At 46.3% G+C, this 17,887-nt stretch overlaps 1 protein-coding gene across 2 annotated transcripts in view; it reads right to left on the bottom strand.

Moving 5' to 3' along the window:
- LOC149365553 (apolipophorins-like) overlaps positions 1-17,887 on the bottom strand; it is a 57,651-nt gene that overhangs the window by 14,675 nt on the left and 25,089 nt on the right. For both annotated transcript variants that reach the window (XM_089544138.1, XM_089544148.1), the window contains exons 15-26: positions 17,108-17,304; positions 16,152-16,334; positions 15,235-15,487; positions 14,328-14,484; positions 12,364-12,621; positions 11,037-11,305; positions 8,951-9,187; positions 6,357-7,705; positions 4,217-5,114; positions 2,291-2,462; positions 1,701-1,861; positions 1,139-1,307 (exon numbers count right to left, since the gene is read on the bottom strand). In XM_089544138.1, the coding sequence (XP_089400264.1) occupies positions 1,139-1,307; positions 1,701-1,861; positions 2,291-2,462; positions 4,217-5,114; positions 6,357-7,705; positions 8,951-9,187; positions 11,037-11,305; positions 12,364-12,621; positions 14,328-14,484; positions 15,235-15,487; positions 16,152-16,334; positions 17,108-17,304 (4,303 nt within the window). The remainder of the gene's footprint in view (positions 1-1,138; positions 1,308-1,700; positions 1,862-2,290; positions 2,463-4,216; positions 5,115-6,356; positions 7,706-8,950; positions 9,188-11,036; positions 11,306-12,363; positions 12,622-14,327; positions 14,485-15,234; positions 15,488-16,151; positions 16,335-17,107; positions 17,305-17,887) is intronic.

Genomic DNA, 17,887 nt, shown 5'->3' with positions numbered 1-17,887 from the left:
ATCAACAAAGAAGGAAGAGAAAAAGAGGCAGAAAATAGAGTGACGTCACGGCTCTCTCTGAATATTTTAAGTGGACACATGATAATCGCTGTGTCGAGAACTTCTGCCTCTTTTTAAGCGAGTTGTTTACACTCCTTCTGCTAACTTTCCATTTCTCATTAAGCCTAACGGCAAACATCCAGAATAATAAAAAACTCGTAGTCCAGTTTAGTCCGTCGCTTTTTACCAAACATCATCATGACGCTCAGTCTATTCCCCCACTGGTCGCCAAAAAGTCTAGAGCAGCCTCACTATTCTCCAAAACATCGTTCCATTTCGTCAACCCCCTTGATCTACATCACCTTTGACCCCATTTTTCTTCTCTTGGTAGCCCCTCCTTAGATCTTATGCACCACGTGTCTTTTCTACAGAGCAGCACGTAGGGTAGCATACTGGGTGTCACCTCGTTAACCTTTTCTGCCTTTCCGTTCACCATTCTCTCTCTCTCTCTTTATACAGAGAAGCACAAGTTCCTTTTCGAATGTATCGGGGTCTCACGTCAACTGCTTTCCGTAACCGCTATTTCCGTGCTTTCCTTTCAAGGGACTTAAGTGAACACTTCTGCAAGCTTTCTTCGTTAAAACAGTCCAAAAAAAAAACAGGACTTTCGTCACTCTTGCTAATGTTTACTTGGCAGCAAAAGCAGCGTTAATTAGTTAAAAATCCGGATAAACTCATGACGATGACGCCAATAGTATGTCTTTCTCTTTTAAATTAATGCGCTCCTCCTTTGTTATCTAATCTTATTGCTACCAAATATGCTGTAGTTGTAGCATAGCGAAATCTACCCAAAAGTTCCACTGCCGATGTCACCATTGCAGTGCACTTGCGGAAGGGTTCGGCTGGCCGTGGCTAGGCCGGTCCTTCAGTTCCCATTTTGTTTTTTCTATGTCTTATAAGGGCTCCATTTTTTGTGAAGGTAGCCTTGTTGTGATTAAAAAGTATAGAGCATCAGCGTAGGCCAACTTCAAATTTGTCTTCAGTGTCCAATTTATACACAAATAGGTAGTTCCACCCGAACGGCGCCTGACCTGCTACACAGTGCGCAGGCACTACACCTGCCGCTGAATTTGACATTGAGATACGTCGCCATGACTACCTTCGCTGTCGAACGTGAGGCCCTCGAAGCGGTATTTCCTGAGATTGTAGATGATGCGTCCGCGGAACTGGTCCCTCTCGCCTTGCACCATAACGTCAACCGTTTCATCACCGTTGGCGGCCCGCTGAGACTGACCGGAGGCGGTCCACTTGCCCAGGAAGGAGTCGTACTGTGTCGAGAAGCCGCAATGGAAAACAAATTTGAAGTTATTCACACAGGTAAGAAGCTCTAAATCCCACCCCATTACAGTTGGGACTATAAGTGAAATTTACAGCTGGATCAACCACAGGACAAACAAACAAATGGCAGAGTAATGACAACTTTGAATCCGAGACAAATTGTTTACACAAAGAGGGCTGTCCATGTTAGGAAACACAAACGAATGTATTTCTGACGAGAGTTTTTATAAACGCCTTTTCTTTGTAAGCCAAAGGCTCCGTCCAAGTCAGCGTTTTCTTGTTCCGTGGTTGGCCCAGCTGAGAATGTTAATCCCGCTGAGGAAACTAGCTCGACACCGAGACAATCATGAGATTATAATTTTAGTTTACCAATAAGTACTTACTTCGAGTTGTGCGACTCCGTTGCGGCCAATGAAGAATGTGACGTGTCCTCGCTTCGGTCCCAACCTCGGGGTAGTCCAGGACCAGTAGTAACCAGCAAAGATGGGTCGTGCGGGAGTCATGGTGTGGTACATAGTCATGCTTGCGTCGAACAGGTTGCGATCTGAGCCAAGGCAACATGACCGAAAATGTTATGTCTTGACTCTTTTATCCAGAAACCCCACCGCTGAGGATACAGTGCTGAGGGTTCAGAGACCACGCCGCTGAGGGGTACAAAAAGTGTGTCACCGTACGGAAACACCTAAACAGGTCAGAGTTGCGCTTAGCAAGTTGTGCGAAAGAGAAGGCCTTTACCAACACTTAATGTTCACCCCTTGCCAATGACTTCGATGCCGTTCACTTTCAGAAATCCGGATTCTTGAAATTAAATGCAATAAAACAAAGAAATTCAGTTGTACAACGCAGAATAATGAAAATTATTATTTCAGAAACTCCAGCTTTAGAGTGGCACTGCCATTGCGATGACAAAGTAATGTCTTGATCGCGCGCGCACGCAGCTTAAGAACGACGGCTGCAACGCCAGTGCATTTACCTTCGTGGTGGATGTGAATGTGGAGCGACCTGTTGGTAGCGGTAATGTCGTCGAGCTTCTCGGCAAGGTTGAAGTAGATTCGGTTCATGGCGTCACCAGGCTGCAGCTGGGCGGACACCAGGAGGGGAGTGGATTCCATGCCCGTCTGAATTCGGCCGGTAAAGACGATGTCCTGCGGGCAAATTGAAAACAATGTATAAACCAGGATTATCACTGTTCAGTCCGTAAGGAATACGCTTCAAACCTTCAGGTGGGAAAATAATCATTTCTTTCTCAACGCATGGACCAGGTTTTCACAAACAAACGCTTAAAGTCTATATTCAACTATTGTCTCCGGCAGCAGGCGTTTCTCTGTCGTGAACAGAGTGAGCATGCGGGCGCTATGCAACAGATGTTCAAAAAGAGCGCCTGGTATCAGGCAAGAAGAGCTCACCTTTAAACACATTTTGTTCAGTGACGTGGTTGTGACACACCGACTAAAGAAATCACTTTTCTCAATGAGAACACTTTTCTAAATATTTTGTTTATTTAGCGTCATAGATGTGGTCTGAAAAATGGACCGAAAAAATTATTTAATAACGTGTGCATTTCACAAATAAGGCCATATACCGCCATGGTACTTTTTGTCTTTCCCGCTCCGAATACTCCGAATAGATGCAAGAAACTTGTGAAGTATCATTAAAGAAGTAAAAGCTTTGAGGTTCTTTTAAGCCACCGGGGAAGTTCCCTACAAACCAGATAGACTATCTATCAGTGCATAATATGTATAGACAAACTAGTTATAAATGCATATAGGCAGCCTAGACACACCAGGTATATATTAGCACCGCATTTAATCGGCCTTTTGCGCTTGGAACCGAAGTTACATAACAATGTACCTTTACATTGCACGACAGGTTCCTATTTTGACTCTATACAAATACGGAGATGAGAACTTTAATGCAAAATATTATTCCTCTTATCTCCCGAGTAACATAAAGAAATAAAACACATCTGCACGCATACTGACCGAAAGCAAACAGTGGGCCCTTTTCAATCTTGCGTTTTTTGTTCTTTTTAGCAAAGCACTTAGCTCATTTAGCGTCATTCTTTTCGTAATTCGCGGGTCGCTAGGTGAAAGAAGATGAATCAACTAGACTCTGCCTCTTGGACTCATATATTCACTATTTCTGATTTTCACTAGCTTTGACAAGACTTAACTAATTGAGGAAATAGTTCTTATTTCTCGTGTATTTCTACACGAAATAATTTTACCCTGAGTTTCAAAACACCAATATATCATAGTATATCCGTAAATTAACTTTGCATTTTTTGTTTTCCTACAATAGACGGCTTAACAGCTTTTTTTCCTGAACTTCCTATAGTCCGTTAATTCTGGACACCTTTTTTCTCTTCAGCAAACCATGCTTTATTAACCGGTTACTCTTGTTCTGCATATTTATTTTTCGGCCTAGTAATCTATTAAGTTGTTTTATTATGATCAGTTATAATGTTCCTCTAAGTAAATTAGCATTTTTACTATTTTATAAATACCTGCTATGCTACTTCTCGTGTGTGAGTTCGGCATTTTTTAGATGTCTTATATCGATTTTTTTTAATAAACGGCAGTTGAAGACTAGCGTCTGTCCGGTGTATTTGTGTTCGTGTCCCGTGTGTTCACTAAGCGCTAGCAAATAAGATTCCAAACGCTTTCCAACTAGCCTAAGCTTCTGCCTTAATATGCTGCTGCTTCTTAGTAACTAGTTCACTGTTAATCTACCGAGAATCCCGTTACAGTCCGCTGACTTTGGTACCCACGCCTGTACACTAAGGTCTATGTACTCATCCCACTTGTACCGAAGAAATCTTTATTTGATTTACTTTAGAAGCTCAACGCGAACAAGACCTGGTTCATCGATTTCCAATCTTTTTGTTAGAGCCACCAACCTTCGAGAACGTCGGGTGTCTGAGCGTAGCCATGGCCTCCCAGCCGTTCTGGATCCTGTTCTGCCTGTACGACATCTCGAGGGCGCGATCTGGCATCATGACGGCGTTCAGGAGAATCTTCATCGAGAAGTCCATGGAGTTGGGCGTCTCAGCGAAGTTGTTCTGGATGTCGATCTCGCGCCTCAGGTAAATAATCTTGAGAAGCGCGTTGTATGCGTGCTGTCCCTCGGTCCTGCTCTTCAGCTCGTAGCCGAGCCTGTTCTCGTCCAGCGACCAGATAAGCTTGCTCTTGACAGTGTCCTTGGACATGTAGTGTAGGTAGTCGAAGCCGATCTTGACGTTGGGTCTCGGCTCGATGGTGACGATGAGCTTCTGGTCATTGTCGGTCCAGTCGTTGTTCTCGATGGTCAACGCCTCGAAGTCTTGAGGCCTCCTCAGCGGCTGGTACTTGAACTTGGTGACGCGCATGTCGCCTCGTTTCTGGCTCTCGATCTCACACTTAAGCTCCGGTTCAGTTCCACCAAGGGTCATCGAGTAGATGTGGTGCTCCCGTTCGGGAAGTTTCCTCTCGACTAAAATGAACGCGCTGCTGTCTAACATGGCTCCAGAGAGATCAAGCCTGCCCGTGAACTCGCGAGGCTGACTGGTGAGGGTTACGGTGGAGGCCAGCATTTCTTCGCTCCCCTTGATGAACTTAAGCAGGTAGACCCCGTTCAGAGGTGAGCTCGCGCGGCTTGAGATGATGGCTTCCAGGTCAGGGGTTGCAGCGGCCTTGAGGGACATGCGGCCTTCGAAGTTGTACGGGGACCGCACGCGGACGTTGCCCGTGAGATCGAAGGGGGTGCGGTCGTTGAATTCGATAGTGATCTGTCCGTCCGTAATCTCGTTGTTGTTGAACCTGAAATATTTTGTTTAAACCTTAATTGCCGTCACGGTGGACAACGTCAGACTTCAGGCACCTTCACACAGAGAACCATATTGATATATGGAGAAAGCACCGGTCTAAGGACAGAGACAGGCGTAAGGGAAAAAAAACACTCAAAGCCCTAACCAGGAGCTTAGCTTCCAGTTTACGTTGTTAACACGTAATTCAGAACAAGACCGCAGGATAATTCTGAAACAAGAAATATTGGCTTTGCGACGCCTAGACTAGCCAGCAAGTATTCAGGGGTGCCACTTTATTCAAATAAACTCCCCCTAAAACAAACTTTGAAGACGTTAGCAGAAGACAAGTGAATAATTCACTAATATTCAAAAATATGCTTCAGAGAAGCACCCGCCTGGCAGCGTAAACCAACTTCAAAAGCGATGTACTGTACCTGTTATGCCGTTTTCATAAACCATCTGTATTGAATAAAATTGCACACTCTATATAATAAGGCCCAGCTTTTGACACCTGGTTCTTCATTAGGTAAAATAAGCTAAGGTGCGCAAGAAACTGAGGCACAAAAATACGCTATATGCGTTCCCACAGTGTGTGCTAAATTATGTCGCAGTAGTTAAGGTACAATAAAAAGTAGGTTACACATGGAAAAAATGTAATGAAAATGCACTATAGACCGAGCTAGGCCGTCCTCGCTAGTTTCTGAGAACAACGCAGCGATCTGTAGAAAAGAAAATGGTAAGTGTAACGTTACGAAAGGAAAAGAGCAGAGTGGGTCAAGAAACAAATGCGAGTTAATTTCTAGAATCAAGACGAAATGGGCATGGGGAGGGAATGCAATGCGAGGACATGATAATCGATGGGTACTTAAGGTTAATGGAGTGGATTCTAATAGTTGGCAAGCGTAATCAGGGGTGGCAGAAAGCTAGGTGTACGGGTGAGATCAGGAGGTTTGCAGAAGTTTGTTGCGGCTGGCTTAGGACCGGGTTAATTGGAGAGGTATGGAAAGACTTCTGTCCTGCGGTGGGTGTAGTTAGACTGGTGATGATGATGGCGATTTCCTCAGAGACCTCACTCCCTCTTCTTGCAAATTGCACCATTCACAAGGCGCTAAGTGTTTTGTTTTTAATTAAAAACACGACTTCTTTTGCCTTATGAAGCGGCCCTAACTCTAAACTGTCCCCTAGCTTGCTGAGCATTGTGCAGTATATGCTTAATTGATGCATTGCTGCCATAACAAAAAGTGGAGGAACGTACCTGATTGTAATCTTTCCGTTGCGAGCGTTCTCGTGTGGTGTTTGCATGGCGAGGGTAGCCACGAACGAGCTGCTTCCCCTAAGCTCGTGATTGTAAGTAAATCGGTAAAGTTTGTTCGTCGAGGAGATGGCCTCGATTATTATATTCGTCACCGCCGGAGAGTAGTCACCCGTAATCCTAAACTCCTGCGTCGCGTAGCGCGGGAACGGAGTGCGAATCTTCATGTTGGTGTCGATTCGGTTTCCTCCCGACGAATCGGCAAGTTCGAGGCCGTAGATTTCGTTCGCCGCGTGGTCGTACTGAATCTTGAAAGAGACGGGCCCTTCGAAGCTGCGCTGGATGTTCAAGCGCTTGCCGTTCAGTTCGGGGTAGACCGACGTGACGGCGATGTCGAACTGCTGGACAGCATGGTCTTCGCTGCGGTCGTACACGATCCTGATCTGATCGGCTCCGTTCAAGGTGTAACCGAACATGACGTTGGCCGTGGTCTCTCCGCGGGTGTACGACAAGGAGACGGTCCTTGGAGGGAGGCCTGTGCCTCCAATGCCAAACTCGATGGAGTGGGGACCGCGAATGATATCCTCGGTGTAAATACCGTTAGCGGTGATGCTCATGTCGGTGCTCCTCTGGTAAGTTGCGCTGTACCGGTATCCAGGCCGCCCGTCCGTTGCGGTCTTGACCACGCTAGACGTGAAGCGAAGCTTCCGGTTGACGTCTCTGTCTGCGTCCCACAGCAGCTCAGCCTGGATCTCCATGGAGTTCTGCAGGCTTCCTTTAATCTGCATCGTCGTGACAAAGGAGTTTACCATGAACGCATGGGGTCTCAACTCGGCGGTGTAGATGAGGCTGTTGGTCTTGATCGCCTTGGAGAGCTTGGTCTGAAAGAGGGGCGAGTCGAAGCGGAACTCCTTGAGCCTAGGGGTGTTCTGGATGGAGACCATCAAGTAGTTCTGGCCGTCCACTTCGGTCGACGACGATGCTTCCATGGCTTCTCGGGTGATCCTGATCTTGGTCCTGTGGACGGCCGGTGTCCTCATTCCAGGATAGCTAATCTTGTACTCGATGTCGTGCAGGCTGCTCCCTCGTGTCTGGCTACTCATGATGACGTATTCTGTCGCGATGCTCTTGCCCTCACGGCCCCATTCGACGTTGGTACGCCCCACGTACTGGTTCGGGTTGCGCTCTTCCAGCTGGTCCGTGTAGAGGAAGCGGAAGTGACGTGTCTCGACCCGCGCGTTCAAGAACATTCGTAGAGGAGAGCGGGACTCGAGGTTGTGGTTCATCTCGACTTGCATCACCCGTTCGCCGTGGCTCTGGATTTCGCCGTTGAAAGTTCCCTTGGAGGTGTCCTAGGAAAGCAAAGTTTTAGAACACTGACTAAGTGGAAAGAAACCACAAAGCATAAACCGAAAATATTATTGAAATGTCTGAGGTGCGCCCCCTGATTCGTTCATATTATCCTTTTTAAACCCCTCTAAATTCACTAACAAAAATACCTTACGAAGGGGCCTAAAATAACAGCGCAGAATTAAGATGCGGAGCATAAGAGTTAACAGCTTGTTTTGTGAGTGGCTATTTTCCAGGCAGAGCTATGTATTGCATTTTTTCGCCCACTAGTTTGTTTCTTGGCGTCAACACCACTTTACAGGCATGAATATATCAGGCGAAAAAAAGAAAAGCTCCCTTCTTTCTGCTGTTTTGATCATACCCGTAGCGTTGTACGGGCGCCCAGGCTTACGTTCGTTCCTTAGGTCAGGTCCTCACCAATATGACTGTTGCTGATTCCAACCTTTACATATGGCCAATTCCATGCTCGTTGCCAACGTGCCTCTCATGTCATGCGCACTGGTTTTATCTGCACGTGAGCGCTTAATAATCATTAATGACAGTCATCAATCAATGAAAAGCTATTATGGGAGCGCCAGACTCTCAGTGCATTATGCACGGGGTTGAATCATGCACGGTTCGCAAAATACTCAGAAATACGCGAAAAGCATAGAAACCATCACGCTTCACACTTGAAGTCACCCTTGATTTAAAAGCGTCTCAGTGATCCCATAGGACTAAATATACTTAAATTTGTTCTTAGATGCCCACAGCGCCACCGCTCATCATCCCTCGGATTACCATGCTTTAGAAAATAATACATTGGAAGCCGATCTTGACCTCTTGGGGTGGCCTGGTTATCCATCTGAATTTCATTTATAAAACCTCTTCTAATCGAACAAACTTTCGTCAAGCTCTTGGTTGTAAACCGTACCCAGAGCCTTGTAATTATACTGATTTCGAGACCCCGCTTCGAAACCCGGCTGTTACTTGCTGCCACTTCACAGCCGTTAACAGATGGTTGCGCCACCTATGAGCTGGGATGTAAGCTATCGGTGGCATCTTGCAACTTGTGTTACTCTAATACAATGGTGTTTTGAGCAGCGCTGAGCAGTTTGTCTCAGCGCTGCAGATGGCATGACAAACTGCTAACCTGCCAGTTATGGCCCAATCAGACCACCGGAGTTTAAACCGTGTGCCACATGGCGACTTTGGCAGGTGTTATGATCAAAGAGCTCTGAACTCTACCAAAATTCACCCCTGCTCACCTGCATGTCCAGCATGGCGTTAAAGAATCCAATGAAGTCAATGTCCCAGACAGGGGCGAAGATGACGAGTCGGCCCTCACTGCTACCCTTGTTGCCCTCCCCGTATTCGCCGTTCTTCTTGGAGATAGCCAGGACGTGGATGTGTCGCTGGTCGTCAGCGAGGTTTTCGCCCCACCAGAGTTTCACGTCGTACTCGTTGTGCTGTGCTCCAGGAGCCCTCTGCACATCAGCGGTCACCTGTTCGGAGAGAGGGAGGGCATGAAACATCTACGGATTGCCGACAAAATTTCTGTGGTCACAACAGATCTTCTGTAATGCTTTTGGTGATGAACTTGTAGTAAAAAAAGAAATTTTTGTAGTAACGACAGAATTTAGTGTTGTTGCTACAGGAAAGTACTACAGAACTACAGACTACAGAAAATTACGATAAAAAAAACTGCGGCGTAACAAAAAATGCAATACAACAAAAAAATCTGCCGTTACGACAAAACGACAAAATATTCGGTCGCAATTCTGACATGATTCGATCGTTTTTTTACGACCTGGTTCACCTTAACAAGTCTGAACAAGCAATCGTAATATCTGCTAGCACCGAAGTCTATACAGTCTGACAGAATCGGCTAACATGAAAACTTTCCCTCTTTACAATATATTTAGTGTTGTGTTCTGTTCACTCGCGGAGGCAGTTCGTGACATAAACTACTTTTGCCTCTATTACTGTTCAGCAAAGATGGCGACGGTACAGGGTTGTCCTATCGGGGCGAACATAAACTAAACTCGAAGGACACCTGACCATGGCAGGTGAGAAGAAAAAAACTGGACTTCCTAGCAGTTTTGGCCTGCTTCTAGAAGCATATGCATACATCCTGCGCTTAAACACAAAAAGAAAGGTTATTTCCCACGGCTGCCATAGTGCACAAAGTTTTGTTCCAGGTTTAGGCTCAGTGCTTCTTAACATGTGACGTGGCCTGTGGTCATGAAGTTAGACAATTCGCTGCTAATCCCCACTACCATTACATTCGAAAGCGTCAGAACATTACTCCCCCTAAGGCGCTTAAATGCTAACATTATGCTTAACAGCTCGCCAGAGTTGACAGCTATCGAAAAACACAACAGAAAATTTTCTGTTGTCACAACACATTTTCCTGTAGTATTTCTGGGACATGACAACAGAAATTCCTGTTGTAACATCAGCATTTTCTGTACTATTGAGCAGTCTGATGTAACGGCAGAGCCATTTGTGTCGCAACTACAGACAACTTAGCAGTACTACAGAAAAATCTGTCGTAACGACAGGACGACAAAAATTTGTTGTATTTTGGGACCGGTTGTGTCGTATTTTTTATTGCGAAAGAAATACTACTTGCACTTTCACGCCGTTGCGTGCCGCGGCCGGTGACCACCATCGTGCCGCGGCCGGTGGCCACCATCGCGCCGCGGCCGGTGGCCACCATCGCGCCGTGGCGGTGACCACCATTGAACTTCATTTGACCTTGATTGCATTACATTGGATTAGATTGAATTAGATTGGATTAGATTGTATTGGACTGGACTGGACTAGATTGGTTTGGATTGGATTGGAATAGATTAGATTAGATTATATTACATTACATTGGTTCGGATTAGATAGGAGTGGATTGGATTGGAATGGATTGCATTGGAGTGGATTGGATTGGAGTGGATTGGAGTGGATTGAATTGCATTGGATTGGATTGGAATGGATTGGATTGGATTGGAATGGATTCCATTGGATTGGTTTTGATTCCATTGGATTGAATTGGATTGGGTTGTATAACCGATGCATCACCACAAGTCTAACCACAAGCACCACCACCAGCTACACTACCAGCTGTACCATGGCGTACGTACGGATATTGCTTTCGCAATTACCGGGAGCCACAGATTTTTTTACTAGGCCTGGCAGTTGCTTAGTAAAGCCTTTCTACACACTGGCTATGAATTTCTAGGTGTACTTCCACACACCATATACTCAAAATTACGCTTAACTGGCCGCCCACATTCACAAGGCAGCTGCTTATTAATGCCATTCTACACGTTGGCTAGTGCATATTCCAGAGTGGCGTACCTTCCAGTTGTATTCTGGGTACTGGCTGTACAGCATCTCGGCGTTCATGGCTCCCTTGGCGATGTGCTGGGTGCTGAGGTTCTGCACCTTGGAGTTGAACTTGGCAGTGTGCTTCCGCTGTCCCTGCCACTGGTACTCCAGCGTGGCGGTCGTCCCGGAGCTACGCTCCTGCGGCTTGGTCGACAGTGCGGTGAAGGAAACATCCAGGGACGGCACGCTCGCTGACATGTCCATCTGCATCCTCTTGTTCTGGTCCACTGTCATCTTGGCTGCGTTTCAAGAGGAAAAGAAAGCAGTCAGCTATTTGACAAAGTAGAACAACAAAGAGTAATATGCAAGTTTGGACACAAAGAGTAATATGCAAGTTTGGACACGTAATTGCAATAATAGATAATTCAATAGGAATACCGAAGGAAAAAATGCGGTTAAGCGCAATTTTTCGACGCATTTTACAGTCTAAAATTTGTGCTCATAATCTGAACGACTGAATTTTGATCGCTGTAACTTCGTCCGAAAGCTGAAATAAATCTTAATGCGACCCTGAAGGCCCTTTCTTTCATTTTTAATTTGTCATCAAAATTTGAACTTCCGGTCAAATCATGATCATGTTCGGTGATATTATGAGCGTTTGAGCTTTTTTTTTTTATTTTAACGCATTGCAGGTAACAAGAAGCCACACGTAATTGCCGCACCCTAAATGCGGCTGCTAAAGGCCTCACAAGAAACTCCAGTAAGGCATGCAGAGCAGCCGATGTTTATGGTGAGAGCCCCTACGAGAACTCCTCAACACCAACTGCTCAGTTCAGCTTGCTAATTATTAGCGGTCACCACTCGGTCCTGGTGATCGACAAATGGTTTGGTTTGGTTTGGTTTGGTTTATGGGGTTTAACGTCCCAAAGCGACTAAGGCTATGAGAGACGCCGTAGTGGAGGGCTCCGGAAATTTCGATCACAAGGCAGTGCGAACTCGACAACTGTAGGATGTCTTGATGCACGCGAGACGCACCCCAAGCTGCATGCTTTTCTTTTGCGCGAAGTTTTAAGATCGCGCGGAATAATGTATCTCAACTGGGAAACACTAATCGATAACAAATGCTTTCGACTAGTTGAGGGCCCCGCGCTTTTTCTCCAGATTTTTTCGCCTTTTTCATCTACGCTTCATGTGTGAGTAATGTCTTGACGGCTGTTTTCTTCTCACAAGTTGGTCATGGTTACACCATATAAATTTCAATTCCTTCGAAGTAAAATCAGAAGTAAGCACGGGTGTACGTCGGTTTGCATTCTGCGTCTCCGTTCCATTAGACTGAAAGGGCTCCTATGAGGCTCACCCCTCAGGTAGGCGGGCTTTTCCCTGGGCATGTTGGACTGGAGGGTGATGGATGCCTCGGACGGGCCCACCTCGATTCGTCCCTGCACTATGACGGGAGGCGTATGGGGGCAGCTCATCTCCAGCCGGGGCTCCAGGAACACCACGGCGCCGGCCTCCTCCCCGTAGGGCACATGCAACTTGATAAAGTAGCGGCGGGCGTCGTCCACTTTGGCTTCCAGCATGGCGAGGGCCGGGGAGCTATCAATCGTCAAAGCGGCTGCACGACAGTAGAATAAAGAAAACATTGCGTCATTTTCTGTTTCCAGTATGTTACCACTCACAAGTGCACCTCCGTCAAAAGCTTACAGACCAGAGGAGTTTGTTCATAGCGAATGCCTTGTGATTCCTTATGCACCCCCAGCGTTCCAAATCTCTTGAAGGTAATAGGATCTCTCATTCGCACGCCCGCGCACCGAGTACACTTGGCAATCATGTGCGGCGCACCACCCCACATGTGTTTATCCTGTATGTGTACATTGTGTACACATACATTTCTTTCCCTCTTCCTGTCCTCTCCCTGTCCTTTTAATCCCGCTAGCCGCAGCTCGGGCGCTTCAGGTTTCAATGGCAGATGCCGCGGCTAGAAACATCTTTTCCTTCCATTTTTACTTCTATTAATAAATAGCCACTAACGACAATAAGATCTCTGGTACTACTACTTCCGTAGGTTAGTACTTCCACTGACACTATACGGTAACTCCACTGCACAACTTAGAAGCAACCCCTCCAGGTTCTAAACTTTTGACAAAGGCTGTATGTCGATACAGACAGCAATCATTTCGTTATACGGCACTGGTTTTACTGCAGCAGGGAAACGATTCATGCGCTGTGTCATTATCATTCTGAGAGTGCTTTTTTTTTTTCGGCGAAGCGTGCAGCTGCCCTGAATAGGTACGAACTGTGAATCGTCACGTTTACATTTAATTTTTAAGCCGTTACACTCACACAGATTACCTGAGAAGAACGCACCTTCCTTCCAACTGCCAGGATACTGCCCTGCAATTGTACTCTTTTGCACTGCATTTGTACTGTGTGTAATTTGTCCATATAACACTCGAACATCGAGTTCCCGATGACGCTGCTCTGATAACCTCTATAATAGTGGTACAAATGTCTCGATGCATCTACCTTGTCCAGTTCCCTCTCCTTTGTAACAAAATAACTCAATAAGTTTAGCAAAAGATCCCCAGGTGGTCGAAATAATCGGAGCTCTTCACTATGGCGTCCCTCATAGCCTGAGTCGCCTTCGGACGTTATACGCTCATAAATCATACCAAAGCTTGAGTTCTGCGGCAGAGATGGATGACAGAATTACCTACAAGTTTTAGACCATATTGCTGTGCTATTTGACACTCTAAACTAAACGGCACCACACAGCACAGCTTCCGATCAAATTTTCCCCGTCACGACGAAAGCCAGGATGCTTATCTCCGGAAATTCACCTCTGGAGCTTTGGTGGATTTCAAGCAATAGTTCGAAAAGAAGACCACGATTGCCTTAGGTCGGGTACAGGCGCTGGGTTATAAGCAGGGTTTCATACACATGCCAATCCAAAATATAGCTTCTGTGCTGATTCATTGAGACTAAAGCTGGTCATAGCTTCCTTGGTGAGCTTTCGCTCTCGGCAGTTGCTTCTAAATAATGGCTGTGACCTCGAACAGGTTACGTGCAATTCTGCCATCCCGCCCACAGCCGCAACACACTCGTCTTCACGTTATCACTGCAGGTCACATGACGCAGTTAGTTAAGCAAAAGCATCTGAAGCTCTCCGGCCCTTCCCATACGCCCATTCTCGGTCATCTTTTTCGGTCATGGCCTGCGCTCAGGCAATAGCCGATAGTATTCTGGCCTCGTTTGTTGCTTCAAGCAAGAGCCATAAACAGCATAAAAACCGTCGTCTGCGACAAAGCTGTCGACACTCACTGGACAGTTCGAACTTCTTCATAGGGCAGTGGTAGAGGAAGTGCATGGTCTTCTCGCCTTCGGGAGGGTTGTTGATGTTGAGCTCGATGAGGTGCCTGCGCTTGATCGTGGAGCCGGGAGTGTCGAAGATGAGCTGGTAGAAGAGGTTGTCACTCCTCTGCGGAAGAAAAAACCCGCGAAACTATTAAGCCACTCCACAAAAAATATTTGCCCCAGGTAGACTTATGAAAAACGAAGTCATCTGGTAATCTAGCGTGAAGGTTTTTTTTTTTAGAGTATATGATCAGTAAACGGACCATATCATATCAGGAAAGCAAGGTAACTGACTTGACTTGTTCGGCCCTTTAATTTTTAGTTCCGCTCGCCAGCTAACGTATCTCTACTCTAGCAATCAGCAGAAAGTGCAAATTTGAGGGTTCACATAGATCGAGCGTAGTCTTCTGGTCGCACGTCACCATATTTTACCCAAGAACAAATAATAGTTCTGTTGTTGGTGCATTTTTCACAAGCAAATGCCTCTAGAAAGTGGCGCAATTTCAGCCACTCGTATCATGATGGTGATGCAGTGAAATACAGCAGTTCTACGCTAGACTTCTTAAATATTCCATAAATGCCCTCGTGGGCAATCGGTTCCAAAACACCTTTTCTTTTTTCTCTTCTATCGAGCTGTATAAAATTCAGCTACAATACACATGCAAAACAATCTTAATGGGCTGTCACATGTTTTTTTTTTATGCAGAGTTGCCGCAGGGCAATCGAACTGAGCATAATCGTTCACGTTCGCTAAGCTTAGATGACGTCGGTTCCGCGTTATAATAAGAATGTATCCCCCACGGCAGGAAGTACTGGTGGCATTTCACGTATTCTCACAGAGATCGCTTCGCCTGCTTTTCCGTGGAGGCCTCACCTCATTGTCCGTGGGGTACTTGAGCTTGAGTTCGTATCCCTCCATCGCGAGGTCGTTCTTCTGCAGGATGAGGCTGAAGTCGAAAGGAAGGTTGATTCCACGGCTGTTGTAGAAGGGCTTGGGCACCTTGCCCTTGGCGCAGAGGCTCATACCGAGAGCCTTTGAGAAGGTCTGGGTGCAGCCGTTGAACTCCTTGGTCGCCGGAGCCATCAGGGGCTGCTCTGTCTCCGCGTCCACCGAGTAGATCTCCGTCCTTAAAAAAAAATTTTGAAATGCACTCAGGCAAGCAGTTTTGCAAGCAGGGAGCTCCCTCATCAATCAGAAGATAGCACTAAGTTTAATTGCTGTATTTTATCTCTTGCGATTAGAAACAAAATTGGGAGAGGCTCAGCTTGGTTAAGCCCGGAAATTGCGAAAGCAACTTCATCCGTTTCTTCAGCCCGCATCCGCCGTGTCTACCGCCACTCTCCGCCGACGGCACGAGTTGGGGCCCTTCTCTTCCACAGATGGTGTGACGTCACTTCTACCGCAGCGCCTCTAGTGGGAGAAGCGAGAGGCTCACCGCTCGCCGTGTCTACCGCCGCTCTACACTGACGAGCCGAGCTGGGGCCCTGGTTTTTCGCAGCTAGTATGACGTCACGTCTAAGGTCACGCTAAAGGTCAAACGTGTCCACCGCCGCGCTACGCTGAAGGGCTCAAACTGTGAACAGTATTGCTTTCGCAATAAAAATAGCCTTCTTTGTTTGCCCCCACATCCGTTCAGCTAACATGAATGAATGAAAAGTGACAATCAGAGTAGCCCGTATCCGATATGTTTAGCATTGTTTCGAGCGTGTCTTTCACGAAGCATGGTGCTCTGGTTGTTCAAGCATATCACGCAGACAGCGCCCGACTGCGTGGCGTGCATTGAAGCTTACTTCATGTTGAGGATCTCCTGCTTGTTGTTACGGATGTTGTACTTGAAGTTCATCTCTCCGGTCGGCTTAATCTCGATCTTTCCGTCCAGAGCGGTCGACGTGTGCATGGTGGAGGATATGCGAATGCCACGCTTGGCGACACCGGCGTCGATGGACATCAGGCCACTCATGTCGATCGAAGCGCTAAATAAAGAAAAAAAGAAGAAAGATGAGTCAACTTTATTACAAATCTGTGATGATCATGCTGCTCTCACCAGCACATGTGTAATAATGATAGGTAGAGAGTTTATTAAAATGAGGTGTTGAATCAGGTTTATCAAGCGTTGGGAAGCTGCTCAGGTATAGGGCATTCGGGGAATGGCTGGGAGAGAAGGTTAGGCAAGTATATTTTCAGGAATGTCATATTGATATCTGGTACGTCGAAGTTAGGTACGTGGGACACAGTTAACGCAGTATAAGATTAACTAGAGATTTGCGAGGGGGGCTTTTGTCCTTCATTTACCAATACTCGGTAGACGGTCTTTAGAGCAATGACGGGTTAATCAAAGATCAAGGAGTTCGTTCGCACGCTGAGTAGAGGCATTTTTTGCACCCTCAAGCCCAACCTGCTATCATGTAAAAGTAATCCACAAATGCCCTCAACCCCTGATGCGTCTGGCCACCTGCATAAATCAGCCGCTGTAGAAAAGGCCAGTGGTCTAAGAGTGTTAAGAAGACTGCCAGTAACTGCTTTTTGGGTTCTTCGCAGAAGCGTGTACAGCATGCAGAATTTGGCCTCTCTGACCAAGTGCATTTTTCGCAGCCAAAACTGTTCAAACGGTCAGCAAGTAGAAAGCGATAATGAAGAACAGCTTAATGCCCGGTAATGAACACAGAAGAAGCAGAGGGTGAAAATTTTTTAACGAAGTAATGTTTTGAGCAGCAAAGACTGCACAAATTAAATTCAGCCCCATCACCTTGGCTTGATGAATCCTTCGATGAGCATATCCTGGGGCGCTCCGGCCATGTTTATCTGGCCGTCGGTCTTCAGACCACCAGTGACGGTCGCCTTGAGGTCGACCCTGAAGGGGAAACCGGTCATCGTAGGGACGGTCACCGTAGTGTCCACCAGCATAGCGCTGCGGGCAATGTCGTTCTGCTTGTTGCTCATGATCTGCACCAAAGGAGAAAGATAACAAAGAACAAGTCAACTTTTCCATCACATAAAAGAAGGAAGAACCTTGCCACACTTATTATTGAAAGGAGTAGTTCTGATGAACCTCAGTTCAATAAATGGTGCTCCAGGCTCGTCAGCTCACACGAAACTAACCTGGAATAGCCCCCATCCAAAGAACTCTGCCTTTCTAAAGTCAGGGTGGCAGTATTATTAGCCCTCATTTCCTTAAGTGCAAACCAGAGCTATCAAAACAAGTTGCAAAAAGGCATACACAAGACGGGCATGAACACATTCAAATCATTTTTTAAGCTGATGGTCCTACTGCTATGCGTTTTTTGTCAAATATGTGACAGTATAGTCCTGTTACGACGGGTTCGACCAATCAAAAGGAACAAGGCAGTATAGACATGTAAATAAATGAAAGCTAAAGGAACAAGGCACAATCCTCGTTTAGCCGTAGTCTCAAACTGTTTATATGCAAACTTGTAATGAAACTTATGAAACTTTGGAAGGCAAATACAAGAATAATGTTCTCAGACCTGAACTGGCCAAGACGAATTTTGTAGTTGAGAGGCAAAAG

Source organism: Amblyomma mixtum, chromosome 1 (assembly GCF_055824585.1).
Source record: "Amblyomma mixtum isolate Tamu chromosome 1, ASM5582458v1, whole genome shotgun sequence".
NCBI lineage: Eukaryota > Metazoa > Arthropoda > Arachnida > Ixodida > Ixodidae > Amblyomma > Amblyomma mixtum.
This window is presented reverse-complemented; position numbering and strand designations above follow the sequence as displayed.